Genomic DNA, 18,850 nt, shown 5'->3' on the forward strand with positions numbered 1-18,850 from the left:
CTTCATTGATTAAGCATTACCCCTTTGAAGACACCAGGCAAATTTAAAGAAAGGCCAGCAGTGTCCTTCATGGTGATGCTATGACGTGGGTAGTCCCACAGCAGCAGCCACACCACAGCTCCAAGAGCAACTCCTCACCCAACCTTTTCCATGTTACGTTCTGGGTGATTTCCTTCAAGAAGAAAATTCCACTCCGTAAGCTTAGGAAATATGCAGGGACCAGGCTGGTTAGAAGACACCCTGATAAAGGAATTGATGATGATGATAAGCTCTCAAATGATTCCTCCTGTGCTTCTCTTTTTTTCCCATTGCTTTGATTATCCTCTCCAAAGACACTAGCTACCCAGAGAGAAAAGCCCCAACTGAAAAACAAACTCTCCCTTCTGCCAAAAAAGAAAAGCACTTACCTGTCTCCAGTAGAACCCACTTGCTGTTTACATTTGTGAAGCATCTTATCATTTTGGAACAGCTTTTTCCTGAATCATTACCCCGCAGCCCCTTTCTCTTTCTACTGGAATTTTATGTTCGCTGCCTAAATTGGGGCTTGGCAGGGCAGTGGCAAGGGAGGGGAAAAGAATGGAAGATGAAACCATAACCCCAAACAGGGAGTGCTTCTGGTAAAATTTTTCTTCACTCTCATGATCTGTCCTTCAGGAAAAAAAAAAATCATCATTTTGTGTAAATGTAGTTTGCTTCCCCATGCTTGATATTGAAGAGAAATTTAAGGGCAGATAACCCTTTGCACTGATTCCTAACAATGGCCTTTGACGTCAATCTGCTACCCAACAGTTTGACTGGAACTCAACCCTGCCACCCGGGGGTGGGGCTGGGGGTGCTCTCTTCGCCTGGTTCTTCTGGTGAGGTCTTTGTAAGCTGGCCTCACTGACCTTTCTCTGATAGTCTCTACAGAGAGCACCTTGGGTTGGAGGACATGGCAGGGTCCTCACTGACACCATAGCTTCTAAAACTCACCCTGCCCTGAGCCTTCAAGTCTTGATGGTTCTGGGGACCCTCACATTCTTCTACCTCAGGGCCAGTGACTTGCCACCACCACTGGGACACTTCCTCAGACTAAAGACTGCTTTGTCCTGGTCTCTTTGTTTGGATGCCTATGTCCCAGAGGAATGATATGCATCCCAAAGTCCTTGCCAAATTTCTCCCAGGGGGCTCAAGGATTCTCATGTAAATAAATGTCCTGTTCTGCTAGGTCAGAGCTCCCAGTGGTTAAGCAGGTTCACCTTCTCTGATTCTTTGCTCTGGACTGAAGAAGAGGAGATATTTATAGACTCCAGTACTTTTCTCTGATTCCAGTCATAAACTCTTCCAGACTGACACAGTTATGTAGTAACCAGTAGCTAAGCAATTGTATGGTGTGTATTTAAAAAATTGAGAAAGATTTTCAACTGTCCTCAAAAGGTTGTGGAGAGATGACAAATGAGTTTCTCTTTATAGTTCTTCACACCTGTTCTTTCCTCCAAGGCAGTGAGGCCCCTGATTCATCATGGCAAGTGCTCAACTGGAATTGGGAACAGCCTCTCTCTGGTCTCAGCCTTACACCCTGTCTGGGAGAGGTGCAGGCTAAGATTGGGAGAGAGCTGATGAAATTACAATGCTGGGAAGGAAAACCTCTCCTGAATCGAAACTCACTGACTTCTTAATTTTACAAAACAGTCTTCTTGATAAAAATCAACAGGAAAGGGTAAGTATATAGGTAATAACCCCAAGGCTGAAATTCAAACCATCTGTGTTCTATGCAATGGCTGCAAAGATAGTGATTATGGTTGCTGGATATAGTGCGCATAGCACACAAAAGATGAAGCTCAAGATGGTTCAGGAAAAGACTGATATTTGTATATATGTAATATGACATAGTATTAAATACTATTTAATAAATAGCAATAAATGTTATGACACATTTAAAAATAATATTCAACATATAGATTATATATATGTACATGCATTTTCACTTTATTTTTTGTTTTGCTAATAAACCCTCATCCAGCATTATGAAATCAGATGTCAAAGTTGAAACTTAGCAGTCATCTTCTAAGTCAAAACACAGAAGAGGTACCCAGATTGGGCTGTTCCTTGGGACAAGATTTTATTTTTCCCAGATCTAGTAGCTGCAGAGACTCCTGGGCACTCGGGATACTGCCAGGCTTTTCCCTGCCCCACAGGGGAAGGGGACTGTGGAACAGACCTGGGGGTATTGAAGAGAGGTGGCAGTGGCAAAGATGGAAAAGGAGAAGGTAAACTCTGGATTCCAAGGACCACCTCTGGAGTAGACCTGAGAGTATATCTTCAGCTTACTCCATTGTGACCAAATACAGACTGGGCGGTGGCTTCTGTGACCTCAGCCCCAGGAACTGGAGTCTGGAATAAAAGCCATGTTTGTCCCAAAGGACAGTCAACTTCCATCCATGGAATTTCCTTGCAGAGAGTTGTTAATGGGTATTTGATGGCTGGTGTTTACGTAGCAAGAATCAGAACAGGTAACCATAAGGCTTCAACATTCACTGGAGATTGTGTTTAGCACCGGACAAGACACAGATGTAAAGAGACATGCTCCATGCCTGCTGGGGTCAGTAACCAAAGGATAAGGGCACATATGAAGGGCCTGGAAAAGGCACGAAGATTCATGAAGTACAGAATAGGTGATAAGGAGACAGCGTTTTGTGTAGGTTGGATTCTTTTGGGGGGGTCCATTTTGGGAACATTTTGTAAAAGAGCAAGTCTAGAGGCAGAAACTGAAGGTGGGTAAGATTAGTTGGAATTTGAATTCCATAACTACGACTTTAATTTCTGCAATCAGCTCAAAGCTCTGTTGCCTGCTCTTGCCACAATAATACACTACACAGCACAAAGCCAAGTCGGATGGATCGGAAGTGGGTTAGGTTGTTATATAAGCCCTCGGCGGGCGGGGAGATGTTTTTTTCTGTGTCTTCCAGCAGCAGCAGCAGCAGCAGCAGCAGGAGCAGCAGCAGCGTGGCTCAGGTTGATTTAGAATCCGGATGACAGTGGTCCGGCGCGAGCCCACCGCTGACGAAAGCAGATTAGCCCGCTCGGTTTCCATGGAGACGAGCGCGCGCGGCGGCGGCGGTCGCGCGTCCGCGGGGGTCTGCAGGAGGCAGGAGGAGGCGGGTGCCCGGACCCTTGCGGCAGACATGGACTTGCCTTGCGATTGTGCTGCCGGAACTCCGGCCGCGGAGCAGCCGTCGGGGAAGATTAACAAAGCTGCTTTCAAATTATTCAAGAAGAGGAAATCGGGTAGCAACATGCCCAGCATATTTGGGGTCAAAAACAAAGGGGATGGGAAAGGCTCGGGTCCGCCGGGCATGGTGAGGAGCAGGACCCACGACGGACTAGCTGAGGTGCTGGTGCTGGAGAGCGGCAGGAAGGAGGAGCCGCGCGGCGGGGGCGATGGTGGCGGTGGCGGGGCTGACCGCGGCGGGGGTCGTCCGCATCCCGGCCCCCCAAGAGCTGCCGGGCCCAGTGTGGGCTTGCTAGCCAGCAGCTCGGTAGCTAAGTCACACAGCTTCTTCTCCCTTTTGAAAAAGAACGGGAGGTCCGAAAATGGCAAAGGGGACACGGTAGATGCAGGCAAGGCTGGCGGCAAACAAAAGAGGGGGCTGAGAGGGCTCTTCAGCAGTGTGCGCTGGCACAGGAAGGACAAGCGCGGCAAGGAGGGGGAACGCGAGGCGCGCGCGGGGGGCCCGGGCGGCCTCGCCCTGCCGGGGTCGCTCACGGCCAGCCTGGAGTGCGTCACGGAGGAAGCGCCCCGACCCGCGTGCGCGCCGGAGAAGCTCAGCAAGGACGCAGCGCCAGATCCAGCAGGTGAGCCCGGAGGGGGAGAGCCGGGACCGGCCTCCGCCGATCGCGCTGAAGTACCCCACTGCCGAGAGGCCGAGAGCCCCGGGGTCCCTAGCGCCACCAGCGCCCAGGGAGAGGACGCCGCGGGGCATCAGCGCGCCGAGGATCCCCGGGCAGCCCCCGAACTGGGCGTTGGGGAGGTCCAGACGGCCGAGGATGCATCCAGGACAGGTGACGTTCCGATAAAGACTGTCCCCCTTGTCGACTCTGACTGTGGCAGCGGCCGGGCGTCTGCCGTCCCTGACCCTTCCTCTGTTGATCCACCCTCAGACCCATCGGCCGATCGTATTTGTTTGATGTTTTCTGACGTGACTTCACTGAAAAGCTTTGACTCTCTTACAGGCTGTGGAGATATTATTGCAGACCAAGAGGAGGAGGCAGGTCCCAGCTGTGACAAGCATGCCCCTGGGCCAGGCAAGCCAGTTGCCTCTAAAAAGAACGCCAGCGTGGTGGCCTACCAAGGAGGAGGGGAGGAGATGGCGAGCCCGGATGAGGTGGACGACACCTATCTCCAGGAATTCTGGGACATGCTTTCCCAGACTGAGGACCAAGGACAAGGGCTCCAAGAGGGACCGGTTAAGGCCGCGGCAGCACTGGACACGAAGGTGGTACCGGAGACCTCCAAAGACACCAGGTGTGCAGAAGTGGCCAAGGAAGTGTCCTTGGTCAAGCGCAGGAGACTCAACCGGATTCCCATCGAGTCCCACCCCAAGGAGGAGCCTAAGCACCTGCAGAAGGAGCAGCAAGAAGGCGTACCCAACAGTGATGAGGGATACTGGGATTCCACCACTCCAGGCCCAGAGGAAGAGAGCGCAAGCAGTGGGAAAAAGGCTGGCATCCCCAGAGATAGCTACAGCGGGGACGCGCTCTATGATCTCTACGCGGATCCCGATGGAAGCCCAGCAGCCCTTCCTGCCAACGAGGAGACATCCTGCGTGTCCCGGTTAAAGCCTGTTTCCCCGGTCACCATCACCTGCCCACTGCGAACCCCAGGCAGTTTGCTGAAGGACTCTAAAATCCCTATCAGCGTCAAGCACCTCGCGAACCTTCCATCCAGCCATCCTGTGGTGCATCAGCAACCAGCCAGGAGCGAGGTGCCCAGAACAAAAATCCCGGTGTCTAAAGTGCTGGTCCGCAGGGTCAGCAGCCGAGGCTTGGCTGGGACCACTATCCGGGCAGCGGCGTGCCACGACAGTGCCAAAAAGTTGTGAGGTCCCCAAGGCCGAGTTGAATGGACCACATGTCAAGGAATACAACCTTCCCCGGAAACCACTAAAATAAGTTTTGCTTTCCCTAAAGAAAGGTTTTGTAGGACTGTCGCTACTACAGACCCTGGACCGAGGAGGTCTTTGTCACCTCTTGGAGTAGGAGACACTAGAGAGGGGATGCCACACTGCACATGGGATTCTCTTCCCAAGATAAGTCCCTGAGAATTATTTTCAAGCACTTTTTTTCTTTTTAAACCGTTTTAAAACTAATTTTTCCCTCTTTTTTCTTTAATGCACTGAATATTTGGAAGTCACCTTTACTTGCCTTTGCAGAAAACAGGACTTAACCAAACCGAAGTAAGCATCACGCCATGATGTTTAGCCATGCCAGGGTCCAGATGTCCTGGACAAACCACTGCAAGAACCAGAGGAGTCCTCCTCTTCCAAGACACTTCCCTTCCTTCCTTCTTTTTTTCCCCCTCTTTTCCTTTCCAGGAAAAAAAAACAAAACAAAAAACACCCTTTGCTGTATCACTGTGAGGAAAACACCTAGGAAGCTGAAAAAAAAAAAAAAAAACCAAAAACACAACAGGTATTTATTTACCTGAGGGGCAGAGGGCATCATTGATTGGCAGAAAAATTTCCTATTTTCAGTTGCTAGGTATGCAAATAGGTAAATATCTAATGAGACAGGAAAGGAGAGTTTTGGTTTGGTTGGTTTAGATCATTTGAGGGGGGAAAAGGCTCAGCAGAGCAGGTTTTTCCTTTTTTATTTTTCCTACCCCATGCAGAAATCAGGATTGGGGAAATATTTCATTAAATGTCAACAGACCCAGTATTTTAGCATTTATAAACTTTCACCTTTTCATGTGTAGATAAGCCATATTTTACAGTTTATCCAGCTGTTAACACTTGATAATCTGTCCATAACTTCAAGTTTAAAATCTGGTTTTATAGCTAGGTATGGTAACTGTACCCAAACTATTGCTATTTATTCTTTTATGTGTTGTAACCTGAAGCAATTCTGTTTTTGTTTTATATGGGTTCTCTGGCTCTCAGTGCAGGAAAACAAACACACACCACACACACACAACAACTATTGTGTTGATGTTCCAGAGCAATGGTTTTGCCTTGTCTTGGGTAAGAGTCTGTATGTTTCTTACCCCAAACCTTGGTTTTTCGGAGATTTTACCTTAGTTATAAAAAACTTTGGATTCAACTGTCCCTCAGTATGGGGACTTCAAAGTAAGGAATACATAACAAATAACAATAGAAAAATATAGTTTTTAAATGTCATTTGATGTCTGCTTTATGGACTTATGATTGAGATAGGTATGCTCAGAATATAGCATTGGCAAGTTTATGTATTGTAAACACTATTCCAATATTTTTTGAAAAGTGGCTTACTTTGTGTACATTCTCTATTATTTGAGATGAAACATTTATTTCAGAAAAGGTTCCTATACGCTTAGGTAGTTTGGGTGATAAACTAAAGCAGTTCCTGGAATGCTATTGCAGTATAATGATTCTATAATATCATATGAAATTTACTTAAGTGTATTTCATCAAAAGAGCAGAGTTTCCAGTGGGAGGTGATTCATATTTAAGGGAAACTACACATATGTAAATGACATCAACACTTCTATATAATTCTCATTTTCTAGAGAGATTGTCTAAATAATGAACTGATATTACATGTTTTTTAAGTTTGTTTTCTGTTTTACAAAGGAAAGAATAAGGCAAGTTAAGTATATGAAAACTTATTTAAATAATATGAAGGAAGTAACAAAATAAACAGATATCAAAGGAAAACAATTTTGAGCCAGTAACACAAAGCAGGTCCCCATTTTGAATCTGCAATGATTTGATTAGAAAAGGTGGTAGAGTTTTGCTGAATTTCTCTATTAGTCAGATTACTGGCTTACTGCATTGTCTGGTCCTTAATGTTATTTCAAAGAAATGTTTTAATGTTTAATTTTCTTGTGTCTATAAATGAGGCCCTGTGCTCAGACATAGCCTTAAGAACTCTGAATATACCACTAGGAATTCATAAAGCAGCTTACACTCATGTACTCATGCACTCAGCTGTGCACAAACTATCAGAAAAAAGCATCTACTGAAAACTTGGAAGTCTCTGAAATTATTTCTGTCTAGAGAAAGAGATTTAAATTTGATTTAACACTAATAGTACTATTTAGACTCAAAATACGTTCAGTTTCCCCTAGTGAATGGAAAGAATATAAATTGTATTCCTAGCTGTAAAACAAAGCATCTTTACTTTCTTCTTCTGCATTTCCTTGCAAGGGTTATATTTTCCTCAGTACAAATCCATGACAAAGTTATGATTACTCATTTGTTCAGTTGTACTCGAAAGTTAAGAATACCTGAAGTACTTCTGAGAGTATTGTAATAGTAAAAGCAATCTATTTATTTTGTAAGCACTGGAACGAACCATTTTTGCTTTCACAGATTTGGGGCTTATTTCTGCATTTACGCTGCTATTCTGTGTCTTCTTTATATAAGTAAAAGAAGATGCCAGCAAAATTTAATTTCCCTTTGCTTTTCCATTAACTATTTATACAAGACTTAAAATATTTTCTTTTCTTATGCTTCTTTTCATGTATTTTTTATGTTTTTAATTCTATATCTTTAAGTATTCTACCTACACCAATCAAATAAAGGATTCAGGCAATGAATTAAATGCCTTCAATCACTTGATGGGAAATCAGGACCAATGCAGGAAGAGTATGTCTTAGCCTTTTCCAACCATAGACAAGGGATCATCGCTGTTTTTCTTTTTTTTGTGCCACAGGCTACTTTCTGTCATTCATGTTCGTAGAGAGTGTTTTTAGAATTTTAACAGATTTCCATTCCAGTTATTATTAATGCATTGTCTAATCTGGCCTTATTTCCTGATTTTTTTAAAGGAAAGAATTGAATATGGGTTAATGACACCTCTCCTGTGTATGAGTCTGAGACACTTGGTTGGTTAAGTCCTTTCAGTCAAAGAGCTGGCCAAATTAGAAAATATCAAACCAATTGTTGGCCCTGAATTTATCAGTCAGTTTATTGGCTCTGCACAAAGACAGCCTGATTTTAATATTTACATTACACAGTGTTACTTGAACCACTCTGCTTGGTGCTAATGGTGGTTGACGCTTTTATTCTCCCATTAGCACCAATAGGGAGAACTTTTACTACAGCATTTTGAATAATCACAAGAGGAAGTAGATCTTTATTATTTCACCTAATAACAACAATGGAATTTAGAACATTAAGGATTTCCTTTAGATACATTTCCCACAAATTATCTGCTTACTTAAATATGAAGTATTTAACATCTATGAAGGTGATGACTTAATGAGTTTAAAGGGTTTACTCATTAATTTCAAAAGTAGTTTTCAAGTATTTGCATTTAAACAAAAATTTAAATAGCCCTTTCTCTACATAGTTATCAAGGTAAAAGGCTATATTAGATATCAAGAGTTCTCTAAATTTTCTAAGGGTTTTCATTATTGATAGCTTAGATTAATTTTCAGGGACTTTTTACTTTTAATTTTGTAGAGAGAAGTTGAGTAATGGAGCTTTCTGTCCTCTCCCTTTGTTTTCATCATATTTGCTTTGTGCCCTCAGATAGCAATAATGCGACCCTTCTCACAATTTAGCTCTTTTGATATTTGCATAGTGGAACTCATTTCCTGCACATAAATTCTAGATTTCTCTCCTGAGTGATGATTATCTGGACTTGGCCCTCTGTGCTTGGCTGCTACTGAGACATGTTCTAGTACATTCACATATATTTTGCTCCTCTGATCATTGTTATAAAATTAATTAAGAAATTTTGTACCTTAAAAATAAGGAAGAAAAAGGATCACAGTCGCCTCTTATCACCACTGAAGCTGGCCAGTTAAAAGTTCCTGGATGAAATGAGAGGAGACATCCAAATGACTCAGCCAACCCCCGTTTCCCTTCCCCACTCCAGGCAGACTAAGGCATTGACACCCCAGTTCTTAGGAATTTTCAGTTCATTACATGAAGAAATTTATAAAACAGTTTGAAATCAAAAGGCCAGTATGGCAGACTGTTATCTAAATATAGCCTGTGTGAGTAATGCAAGAAGCAAATATTTCCTTCATTTAAAAAAAAGCTACTGTAACATTGTCAGGTGATACATAAGTGTGGTCCCTACAGCAGGGCAGCCACTGGCTCTGCCGACCATTCCTGGTCTGAAGATTTTCTGGTGGCTGCCAGGGATTGCTTCTCAAAGCCTTTTCACTGTGATGATGGTTTAAAAGAGACAGTTTGTTGCAACAATAATCACTTATATGGAATACTATTTCATTGCAGATAGTGTTTTTAAGGAGTGATTTAGAATGATAGTTTTATAATTAGGGGAAGGAGTTTCTTCTCAAACTGAAAAAAGAAAGATTACAATAATTATAAAGCCTCCAGAACCAAAACTGGGCATGTTTTATGTTGGATATTTACTTTAATTCAATACAACACATATTCATGGGGCATATACTGTAAACTACTGTAGCAAATACGTAATGAAAATCCATTCAATTTGGAGTTCACACATAGCTATACTGCAATTGGACTAAATATTCCTTAAAAATAGCTTTATTTTATTTTACCTAGCTTTAAAAAAATTTCTTGTTGCCTATAGTTTGTGGAGTGGAGCAGAATGGGAGATTGAACAAATTCCTCTAAAAATAATAATAGTAGTTATAACAATGACTGTGAGGAGCTTTACAAATTCTTATTTAGGCCTCTTAAGAGGCATATAGTTTAGGTAATATTGTCTCCCTAATATGACATCTTTAATTTATCTTTTTTGTTTTTTTCTATCTCATTCTCTCTCTCCTTCCCCAATTTCTTCTAGTGTCTGGAACAGGGCTATGAATTCTTTAGTGACTTTTGATAATACAAGAGCTGAGAACTGCTTAATGTCATTACCAACTCACTTTCAATAGAAAAAAAGCTAACTCATGTCATGAAGCTGGAAATTGTTTTTGTGTCTGAGATGATGGTGCTCACGTCACTGGCAGGGTAACCTGCTCCTCTTATACAGTTAATAGGCAGAAAATCTGCCTTTCTTTGGGGGTGTATGCTCCTTCTGGGAAGTACCAGCAGAAGTATGGACAGAAATTTCTTCTGTTTTCATGGTGACACTTCTTTCCTGACAGGATGTCCGTCATTCCAAGCATGTTTCACTTGTTCTGAGTGTTCTCTGTTGTTTGTTTAGATAATAACTAGCTAATTAATTCCTTGATACAACCCTGAACTTCAGAGATAAGCTCCTGGATCTTTCTAAACTAGTGCATCCTATCTTCTGTCTATGATCATTGAATCCTAGCCTATATTTTTTGATTCATTCAACTAATGTATATTGAACATTTATTGTCTGTCACTGTGAATTTGAGCATTTTATATTAAATTGAAATAACTAACACATACTGTGTGTTCACCCTGTGCTGGGATGGTGCTCTGCTTTTCTTCCCATTGTGATTGCCATTGCTCACAAGAAACGGGCGAGGTGAGTATTGGCTCCATTCTACAGGGGAAGAAAATCATGCTCACAAAGGTGAAATATCTTGTACAAGTCACCCATTTAATAAGTAATGAACAGAAAATGAACCAGAAATCAAACTATAGGTCATGTTTTAATTATAAATCTCTTTTAGCCATGTGATTCAATTTTTGTATAATTTTAAGAAACTGAGCAAAGTTTTGAACTGCAAGAGCCAAGCCAGATATTTACCATGTTGATACAATGGAAACGATGAGTATTTTACCTAGAAAGGAACTTGTTTTAAAAAAAATTACTTGATGGCTTTACACATGCAAGTCTAAAAGAGAGCTCTCAGAGTCTCTAGTAGGTTTTTTTCTCAGCTGAGCCAGTCCATAATTTGGGTCATATTTACCAATTAGAGTCAAATACTAGCAGATATATTAATACATACAGATTTTATAATCTGATGACTGCTTTGTCAATAATAAAACCAAAAGCAATTTCAATAGTGAATCCAGCAGGTTGCAACCTGAGTTTTCGTCCACTCCGATTCTGTTAATATGCTGCTCTCAGTATTTAGGAAAAGTTTGTTTTAAATTGCATTGCAGTGACACTTAATGAGGTTATTTTCCTAATATGTGGGCTACCTACACTTGGTTTAAAAAAAAAGGTAGACCTCATTTTAATTAGATGCAATAGAAGATATCAATAGCAGGTGGTCATTCTATTGAGTTGTAAATCGGGGCAATTTTGGGAATTTTCAATGCTTGGGTAGACATTCTGCTTTATGGGAGAAGATAACATTAACAAAACAGAACTTAGGTTATCGTTATTGGAGACATATTAAACTTTCTCAGATACATACCTGGGTCATTTAATAAACTAAACCAGAAATTGTAAAAATATCTGGTAAAATTGCAAAGGAGCACAGTGTAGACACACAGCAAATACTTAACATGTCATGAAATGGTTCTAGGTAGCCTAAAGGAATTAGTGAGTCTTCTCAAATACCTACATTATAATCATTTATCCCCCATTGCAGTTATTGCTAAATAAAGAGGAGAAACTTTAATGAAATAATATATAACATTTTTATTGCTCCCAGGATAAATTTAACTGAACATGGGTGATTTGATTGATAGTGGTAGTTTTATAAAGGATATCAGGGAAAATGGTTTTAATGTTATAGGCAAAGTAAATTCCTGTCATTTTTACTTGACCCCAGCTATCTACCAGGCTCATTGCTAACTTCAGGTTTTGTCCAAGTTGTTTATATGAAATATCTCAGTATAATATGGGGAATTGCAGGTTATTTGAAAATAATGACAAGGAAAACCCAAATGAGAAACTCCATTTTTATAATTAGTTTTCCTGAAAGTCAGGCATGTCTTTGAGGACAAGCTTTTGGCTATATTATTTTTGTGCACAGGAGGAAAAATTGTTAGTAGGTTTATAGATATTATTTTTGTAATAGAATGTTAAATTCCCCCCAAACATCAAAAATTGTCTCCCAGAACTATTCTATGTTTTTAAAACTTGTTTTAAAAAAGATTCTAAATAGCATAGGGTCTTTTCTCCTTTCTCCACCCCAATGATTTAATGGGATAGATGAACCAATGTTTATATTTTTAGACCTGTAAATATTTTATTTTGAGTATTTTGTATATTTGTTGATATAATTCCATTTTGTGCATATGTATCATTGTGCATGTTGCTGGTTTTTGATAGTCATTCTTTTAATGAATGTAAGAAGCTGGGACTAATAGCACTTTTCTTGTCTCATTCAAACATCTTAAGATGAAAATATGACACTGCCATTTTAACCATTGTGTTTAACACAGGCAATAAATTTGTTGCTCTTTACATTTAAAGAGAATTCTATTGGTTGTTATTTTTCCATAATGAATTTTATTTATAGCATTTTCAGTTTTTAGAACTTATACTAATACTAATGATGGTGGTGATAACAATATGGTATGTGTGTGTGTGTGTGTGTGTTGTGTGATTGGTGGGAAGACCAATGGGAGGCCCATACTTCTTTCCATACTTTGTAAACAAGTGAAAAATCATTGTTTGGTTTGGGCAGCTGCCTTTTGAAAAGCTTGTTCATTATTCTGACTCTGATCTGATTTCTGAGACTCTTACTCGGAAAAATCTCCATTACTGATAATCTCACTTGAGTTTGCCTAATCTTCCCATGACTATTAGGAAGCAGCCAGTTGGAGTCTTTCTAAAGTTGGTTTTCTGTTTTTTATTTGGTTTTGTTTGGGTGGAGGTATGCTTTTATTTCATATGTACAATACTTCAAATCCATAGTTTTTTGAAATTCAGCTTGAAGAATAATGAGGTTGTGCCATTTTATGTTTGAAAAATCAGAATTGAAGATGGCATAAATTGTTTTGAAATATACTTCCCTTAAAATAAGCTTGTTCACACTGCAGTTGTTTACATTGCTCTTAAGTACCAAGAAAATTCATATTTAGCTGTAGAACATGATGAGGATCAATGTTCAAAGGGAGATCTGATTAGTACAGTAAATACACATCAGTGGAACCATAAATAGTGAAATAGGAAATTCACAAAACCTCTCCTGCCTTTCTGCTACCCCTTCCCCATTCCCCCAGCCCCTTTGCCTTTCCTCTACTTTTTCTCTTTTCCTGGAACTAACACGGAAGACACCTCAGAAAAACTGAACCCAATCTTCCTTTATTGAAGCAATGAGGAAACTGAAGCTCAGAGATGTGGGAAGACTTACCCTGAAGTCTTAGAAGTAGTAAGGTGTGGTGAAAAGAGACCAAGTTTGAGAGCCAGACAGGATCTGGGTTTGAATTCTAGTCTGGACACTTACCAGCTTTGTAAATCCAGGCAATTTCCCTAACTTATGTGAGCCACAGTTCCCTTGCTCCATAAAATTAGGATGAGATTTAATTTATAGGGTAGCCTTACCATTATTAACTTTCAGCATGTTTTCTGTATATGTTTATTTAGCTTTTTTTTGTTTAAAAAAGGTACTTAGAAATGAAAACTTCATGGGTTGGAGTTGAAATATTCTTGAATAAAGAACTTGATGTAGGGTAGAGATAAACATGGACTTCTTAGACTAGGGGGAGTTGTAGAGTGATGAAGTGCACTTAGATAAAAACAAAGGAACAAATGAGAGTACAGGAAGTCTTAAGTGTGTTATTCTGAGACTCATCATTCTGAAAATAAAAGCCTTCATACAATTAGGAGATCCCAGGGTGGGAAAGCCTAGTCTTGGTGGAGGAAGTCAAGGATAGTAGTTGAGTTGGTTGAGTAGGTCTCTGGCAGCTAAAAGAGCAATGGTGACCAGATACAGTGGTGGTCAAGTAAGAATGGAGCTCATACTCCCCCAGACTCCAAACAACAGACTTTAGAAGATAGCACAACCATAATTGAAGGCAGATAGCTGGGTGGTTTAGAACAGTGGAGAGGAATCATTGGTGCATGTAACTTGAAAAAAAAAAGAAAGTAACTATGTCCTGGCTGGGTGGCTAAGTTGGTTCGAGTGTCATTCTGTGCACCAAACACATCGCAGGTTCGATCCCTAGTCAGGGCACATACCTAGGTTGTGGGTTGGATAGTTCGATAGTTCTCTCTCTCTTCCTCTCTTCAAAATCAATAAACATACGATTGGGTGAGGATTTAAAAGATAAATGTAACTATATGGGCTTGAGAGATAGAAAACAATTTAAGTGAGAAGGCAATTTCTTCTGCCATTGCAAGCAAGGAATGAGCAAGGCCTATGCTCTGAGTTGTCCCTGGGTGGGATGGTGATTCTGAAACTTAGTGAGGGCACTGTTTTCATAAGACTGGGCACACAAATTCAAAGCAATCTCATCCAGGGCTCAGTCAGAGAAACACCCTTTACTCTGACACACAGGAGTTTTTGGCCACATTGGGCATACTGATGGAGGGATGTCAGTCTTCAATATGAGACTTCACAGGGGAGTTTTAAGGATATACACAATTTTTACCTGTTTTGGTGTTTTCACTGTATGGACAACTTCAAGCTGAAGGTTTAGAATCCTGAGGAAGGAACTGTGATCCAAAGGGGAGTGAAACCATGTGTCTCTGATAGAAGAGTTTAATGTCATAAATCTAAACTGAGAGTACAAAGCAATGGAAAACTGCCCTTGAATTTTTCCCATTCAACTATGCTGTGTACTCACAGACTCCTGAAACTCTAGGACATGTTAGGTGTGTATGAACCAGCAAGTGTGTTGGGTGGCAAGTGATGGGTGGGGGAAGGGATATTCCTAAGAAAGAACAAAAGTATGGGCAAAGACCAGGATCCAAGGCTGCAGACACATGCCTTTCTCCTTGTTATTCCCAGATGGAAGCAGCAAAGTTTGTATTTGTGTTTCATCTAAGATCAGTTCTTATGCATTTTTCTTGTTTCTAGGTTTATGATTTGAGAGGTTAGTTTTCTTCTCAGCTCCTAAGATTTTTATACTCTCTGTGCCCTGGGTAAAAGTGACCTTTTTAGAAGTAACTGAGAGTCCTTGATGGTTGCTCTCAGCACCAGAACCCGCCTCTGGGTTGGCATTGTTGTTCAGTGGACACAGGCACTTTTTAGAGGACTCTGTTTCTCTTGGGCAGCTCAAGGACAATTCTTGCCAGGTGCTCAAGTTGTCCCAGGTCCAATGTCTTATTCTTGTTGCATCTTTCCATGTGATGAAAGTTATATATGGCAGAAAATAGATTCATGCCATTTTGTTTAACTCAACAAATATTGAGTGCTTACTGTGTCAGGCTATGTTCTAAGCATGTGGGTACGAGTGAGTGAGATGTAATATTGGCCCCTTTGAGGCCACTTAAGCTTCAATAAACTCATTGCATACAAATCTCTGTCTTGGTGTCATTTCTTAAGAAACCCCCATCTCAGGTACTATTCTTGCCATTTTCAATTAAAAAGTGAGACTTAAGGATCTTACATATTTCTGGCATACATGAGATTAGATAGCATTGGAAAAAACTTACCAAAAAATGTAGAACACTTAAAAATGCCAGACAAAATTAATTTTTATTTCTTTAAATATATTACTGAGCCATGAAGGAAGGGAGGCCAGAAGTCCCTGGGTTTACCTATTGATGTCTGGAGGCCTAGAACTTTGGGTTCCATGATCCAAAAATGGGCTGGGGACCATGCCGGAGATGGTTAAATCCATAAGCAGACTAGAAGGATTGTTTTGTAGACTTTTGAAAAATCAAGCAGGCACAATATCAGTAAGGATAAAGATTTGAGCAACACATCTGAATCCATATATAACCCTGGACCAAACAGAGAATACACATTTTTTGAAGTACATATAAAATATTTATGAAAATTGGCTACATGCAAAGCCATGAAGTAGGTCTTAACATATTTCAAAAAAATTAGTTCATGCAAAATATGTTCTCTTTTTACTGTTATAGGACAAAATGCAACCAAGTAAATTTAAAAATCTAATTGGTTTTCTTAAACAATTCATGAATCCAGCAGCATGCCAGTTAGTAAATATAAAGGAACTCCAAGGAGCCACATGAAATGGAAGGCTTTTTTTATAGGTAGAAACTGGGAGGGACAAAAAAGTTAAAGAGTAGATTATTTCAGGCAAGGACGTTACAGAGCCCCTGTGCTGCTCCAATTGAAAACAAACCCACGGGCTCTTTAGTTAGGGGTCCGATTGCCCGCCGCCAAAATTACAACTCTGAACATTATATTTGAGTGAAAAGAAAAATTGTTTATTTAACAATTACACATATCCTTGCCTCCCCTCTACCAAACCTAACCAGTTTTAGGGGGGTCAGAAACACCGTTTCCCTACTTCCTAGGCACAGTTCAGCTTTACCAGCAGCTGCCAATCACTCAATCTGATTGGGGAGGTCCTTTCTGTGCTGTGGTGCCCTCCAGCTCTCAATACAAAACCCCCTGGATTCTCAGCCTCCTTGCGAACTGCCTTCTTTCTGTAAACCGCGTGGATCTCCTCTCCTTCTCCAGAGCACCTCTGCGAACACTCACCAGCGAGGGAGACAGCCCCAGAGCGTGGCCCCCCCTAAAGCGTTTGCAGCTGCCTATATATCCCTGACTGCGTCCTCTGACGCAGTGGGTGTTGCCAATAGTTCTGACCATTCACAGAACCCCACGTAGGCTCTGCGTGCTTTCCATACCGTCCCCTGGTTCAAAACTCCTCCCATCCACCTGAGGCTTTGGATGCATCCAAGCAATTTACATAATGAAAGACACCGGCCACCAGCCTCAGGCGTATGGAGGCATTCTGAAAGCTGCTTCCTTCTCCCCACCCCCCAGCCACAAACTCTGGGGATTTTTGGACTTCCCTGTTTCTATAACAAAGACACTTCAAGGCAGAGATTTTCAACCGGTGTTCTGCAAAAAATTTTAAAACATGCAATACTTGACTACTTAGTCAGAGGCACTGACCTCTTTTCCCTTAGATTGTCAAATTTAAAAAATAAAGTGACAACAGACAGCACAATAATAGCCATCCAGTCATATGAATGAATCAAAATTATACTAATTTTTGACAGATCTGAAAAAAATCTATTTTTGGTGTGTGCCACAGAATTTTAGTAATTAGCTTATGTGTGCCATACGATGAAAAAAAAACTGAAAATTGCCGCCTTGAGGAAAATTGGGGGTCTTATCAGGCAGATTAACTGACTAGTGCTATCAGGGCATCCCAGAACTGCAGTGAATTTAGGTATTAAGTCTTGGAGGGGCTTAACACAGTGACTCCATTTTGGGTCTGTTATTTCTTTTTAACACTTTATATACTACAACGATGCTAGAAATTAATCATAAAAAGATAACAAAAACCATTCCATACATTTGGAAAAAAAATTTTAATGCACCCTTTGATAACCTGTGGATCAAAAAATAAATGAGTATCAATATCAGAAGACAAAAGTGCATAATTATGAAAACACTAAATTTTAAAATGCAAAATATAGCCGAAGGCCACTTCAAAGGATTTTACAGCCTACAATGCTTAGATTAATCAAGATATAAGGATGAGGATTAATGAGTTAAGAATCCATTTCAATCAAATTAAGAAATTAGAAAAAGAATAACAGAATAGACCCAAAGAAAGTGTGAGAAGTAATATAGATTAGAGCAGAGATAATGAGATGGAAAACAAAGATACTCTACAGTAAGTCAACAAAGACAAAATTTGATTCTTTTGAAAAAAATCTAATGATATTTATTAAGAAAAATAGAGAAGATAAAAGTTAGGTTTAGAATGACAAGATGGGCATAACAATACTTGAAGCAGAGATAAAATAATAAAAAATGCTATAAATAAAGTTTTGCCAATACATTTTAAAATTTAGACAAAATATACAAATTCTAAAGACTCTATGAATTTCCAGAAGTGACTTAAAAAGACATACATAACCTGAAGAGTCCTAACACTATTAGAACATGAATTGGTGGTTAAAACTTTTTCTTCCACTCCAGACAAAACAAAACAGTAAAACCAGAGGGCAGAACCAAAATTTTGCCAAACAACTAATGATCAGGTAAGTCCAATTTAACATGATCTCTTTAAGAGAAAGAGGAACCATTTCCAATACATATGGTTGAACAAAACTACAGACATATCTCCATCATGGAATTTAACATTACCATACAAGCTATTGAAAAACTGAATCTAATGGTCTGTAAAACCAATACTCATCATATCAAGTTGCATTTATTCTAGGAATGAAAATATGGTTTAACAAAAACATCTATTAACATAATCCACCATATTAACAATTAAAGGAGAAGCATTTTACAACTCAAAGCTGTAGAGTCACATGCCTGAAGGCAGTTTTAAGATTTCTTAATAATTCTAGAATTTGGACACCTAATTTCCGTCATGTTCATGAAGCATTCAAGCTCGTTAGGACAATGGGTTTCTTTAACTAGGGCTCTAACTTTAACCTATTTGTTTAGTAACAATATTTTAAGAAATTGCCAATACATTTCATCCCATCTAAAATGTTACTGATGCTGGCAATTATAATTGTAAAAAAAACACTGATTGAAATATGCACCTGTTACAGAAACAGGGGAGTCCAAAAATCCCCAGAGTTTGCTGCTGGGGGATGGCGAGAAGTAAGCAGCTTTTCAAATGCTTCCACATGCCTGAGGCTGGTGGCTACTGTCTTTCTTATGCAAATGGCTTTAATGCATCCAAAGCCTCAGGCAGATGGGAGGAGTCTTGAACCAGGGGACGGTATGGAAAGCACA

General features: G+C 40.3%; 1 protein-coding gene across 2 annotated transcripts; it reads left to right on the forward strand.

Annotated features, from left to right (window-relative positions):
- The first annotated feature begins 3,071 nt into the window (after window positions 1-3,071).
- Window positions 3,072-5,313, forward strand: AMER2 (APC membrane recruitment protein 2). Of its 2 annotated transcripts, XM_090275708.1 has the most exons (2): window positions 3,072-3,834; window positions 4,213-5,313. In XM_090275708.1, exons 1-2 carry the CDS (start codon window positions 3,072-3,074, stop codon window positions 5,079-5,081), a joined length of 1,632 nt encoding a protein of 543 aa, XP_090131834.1. In that variant the 3' UTR covers window positions 5,082-5,313. The 2 variants fall into 2 exon arrangements, with proteins under 2 accessions (XP_090131834.1, XP_090131833.1); XM_090275707.1 differs by having other exon boundaries at window positions 3,072-5,313.
- Window positions 5,314-18,850: the final 13,537 nt, after the last annotated feature.

The sequence above is a fragment of the Furipterus horrens genome, unplaced genomic scaffold (genome assembly GCF_987537825.1).
Source record: "Furipterus horrens unplaced genomic scaffold, mFurHor1.1.pri manual_scaffold_4, whole genome shotgun sequence".
Classification (NCBI taxonomy): domain Eukaryota; kingdom Metazoa; phylum Chordata; class Mammalia; order Chiroptera; family Furipteridae; genus Furipterus; species Furipterus horrens.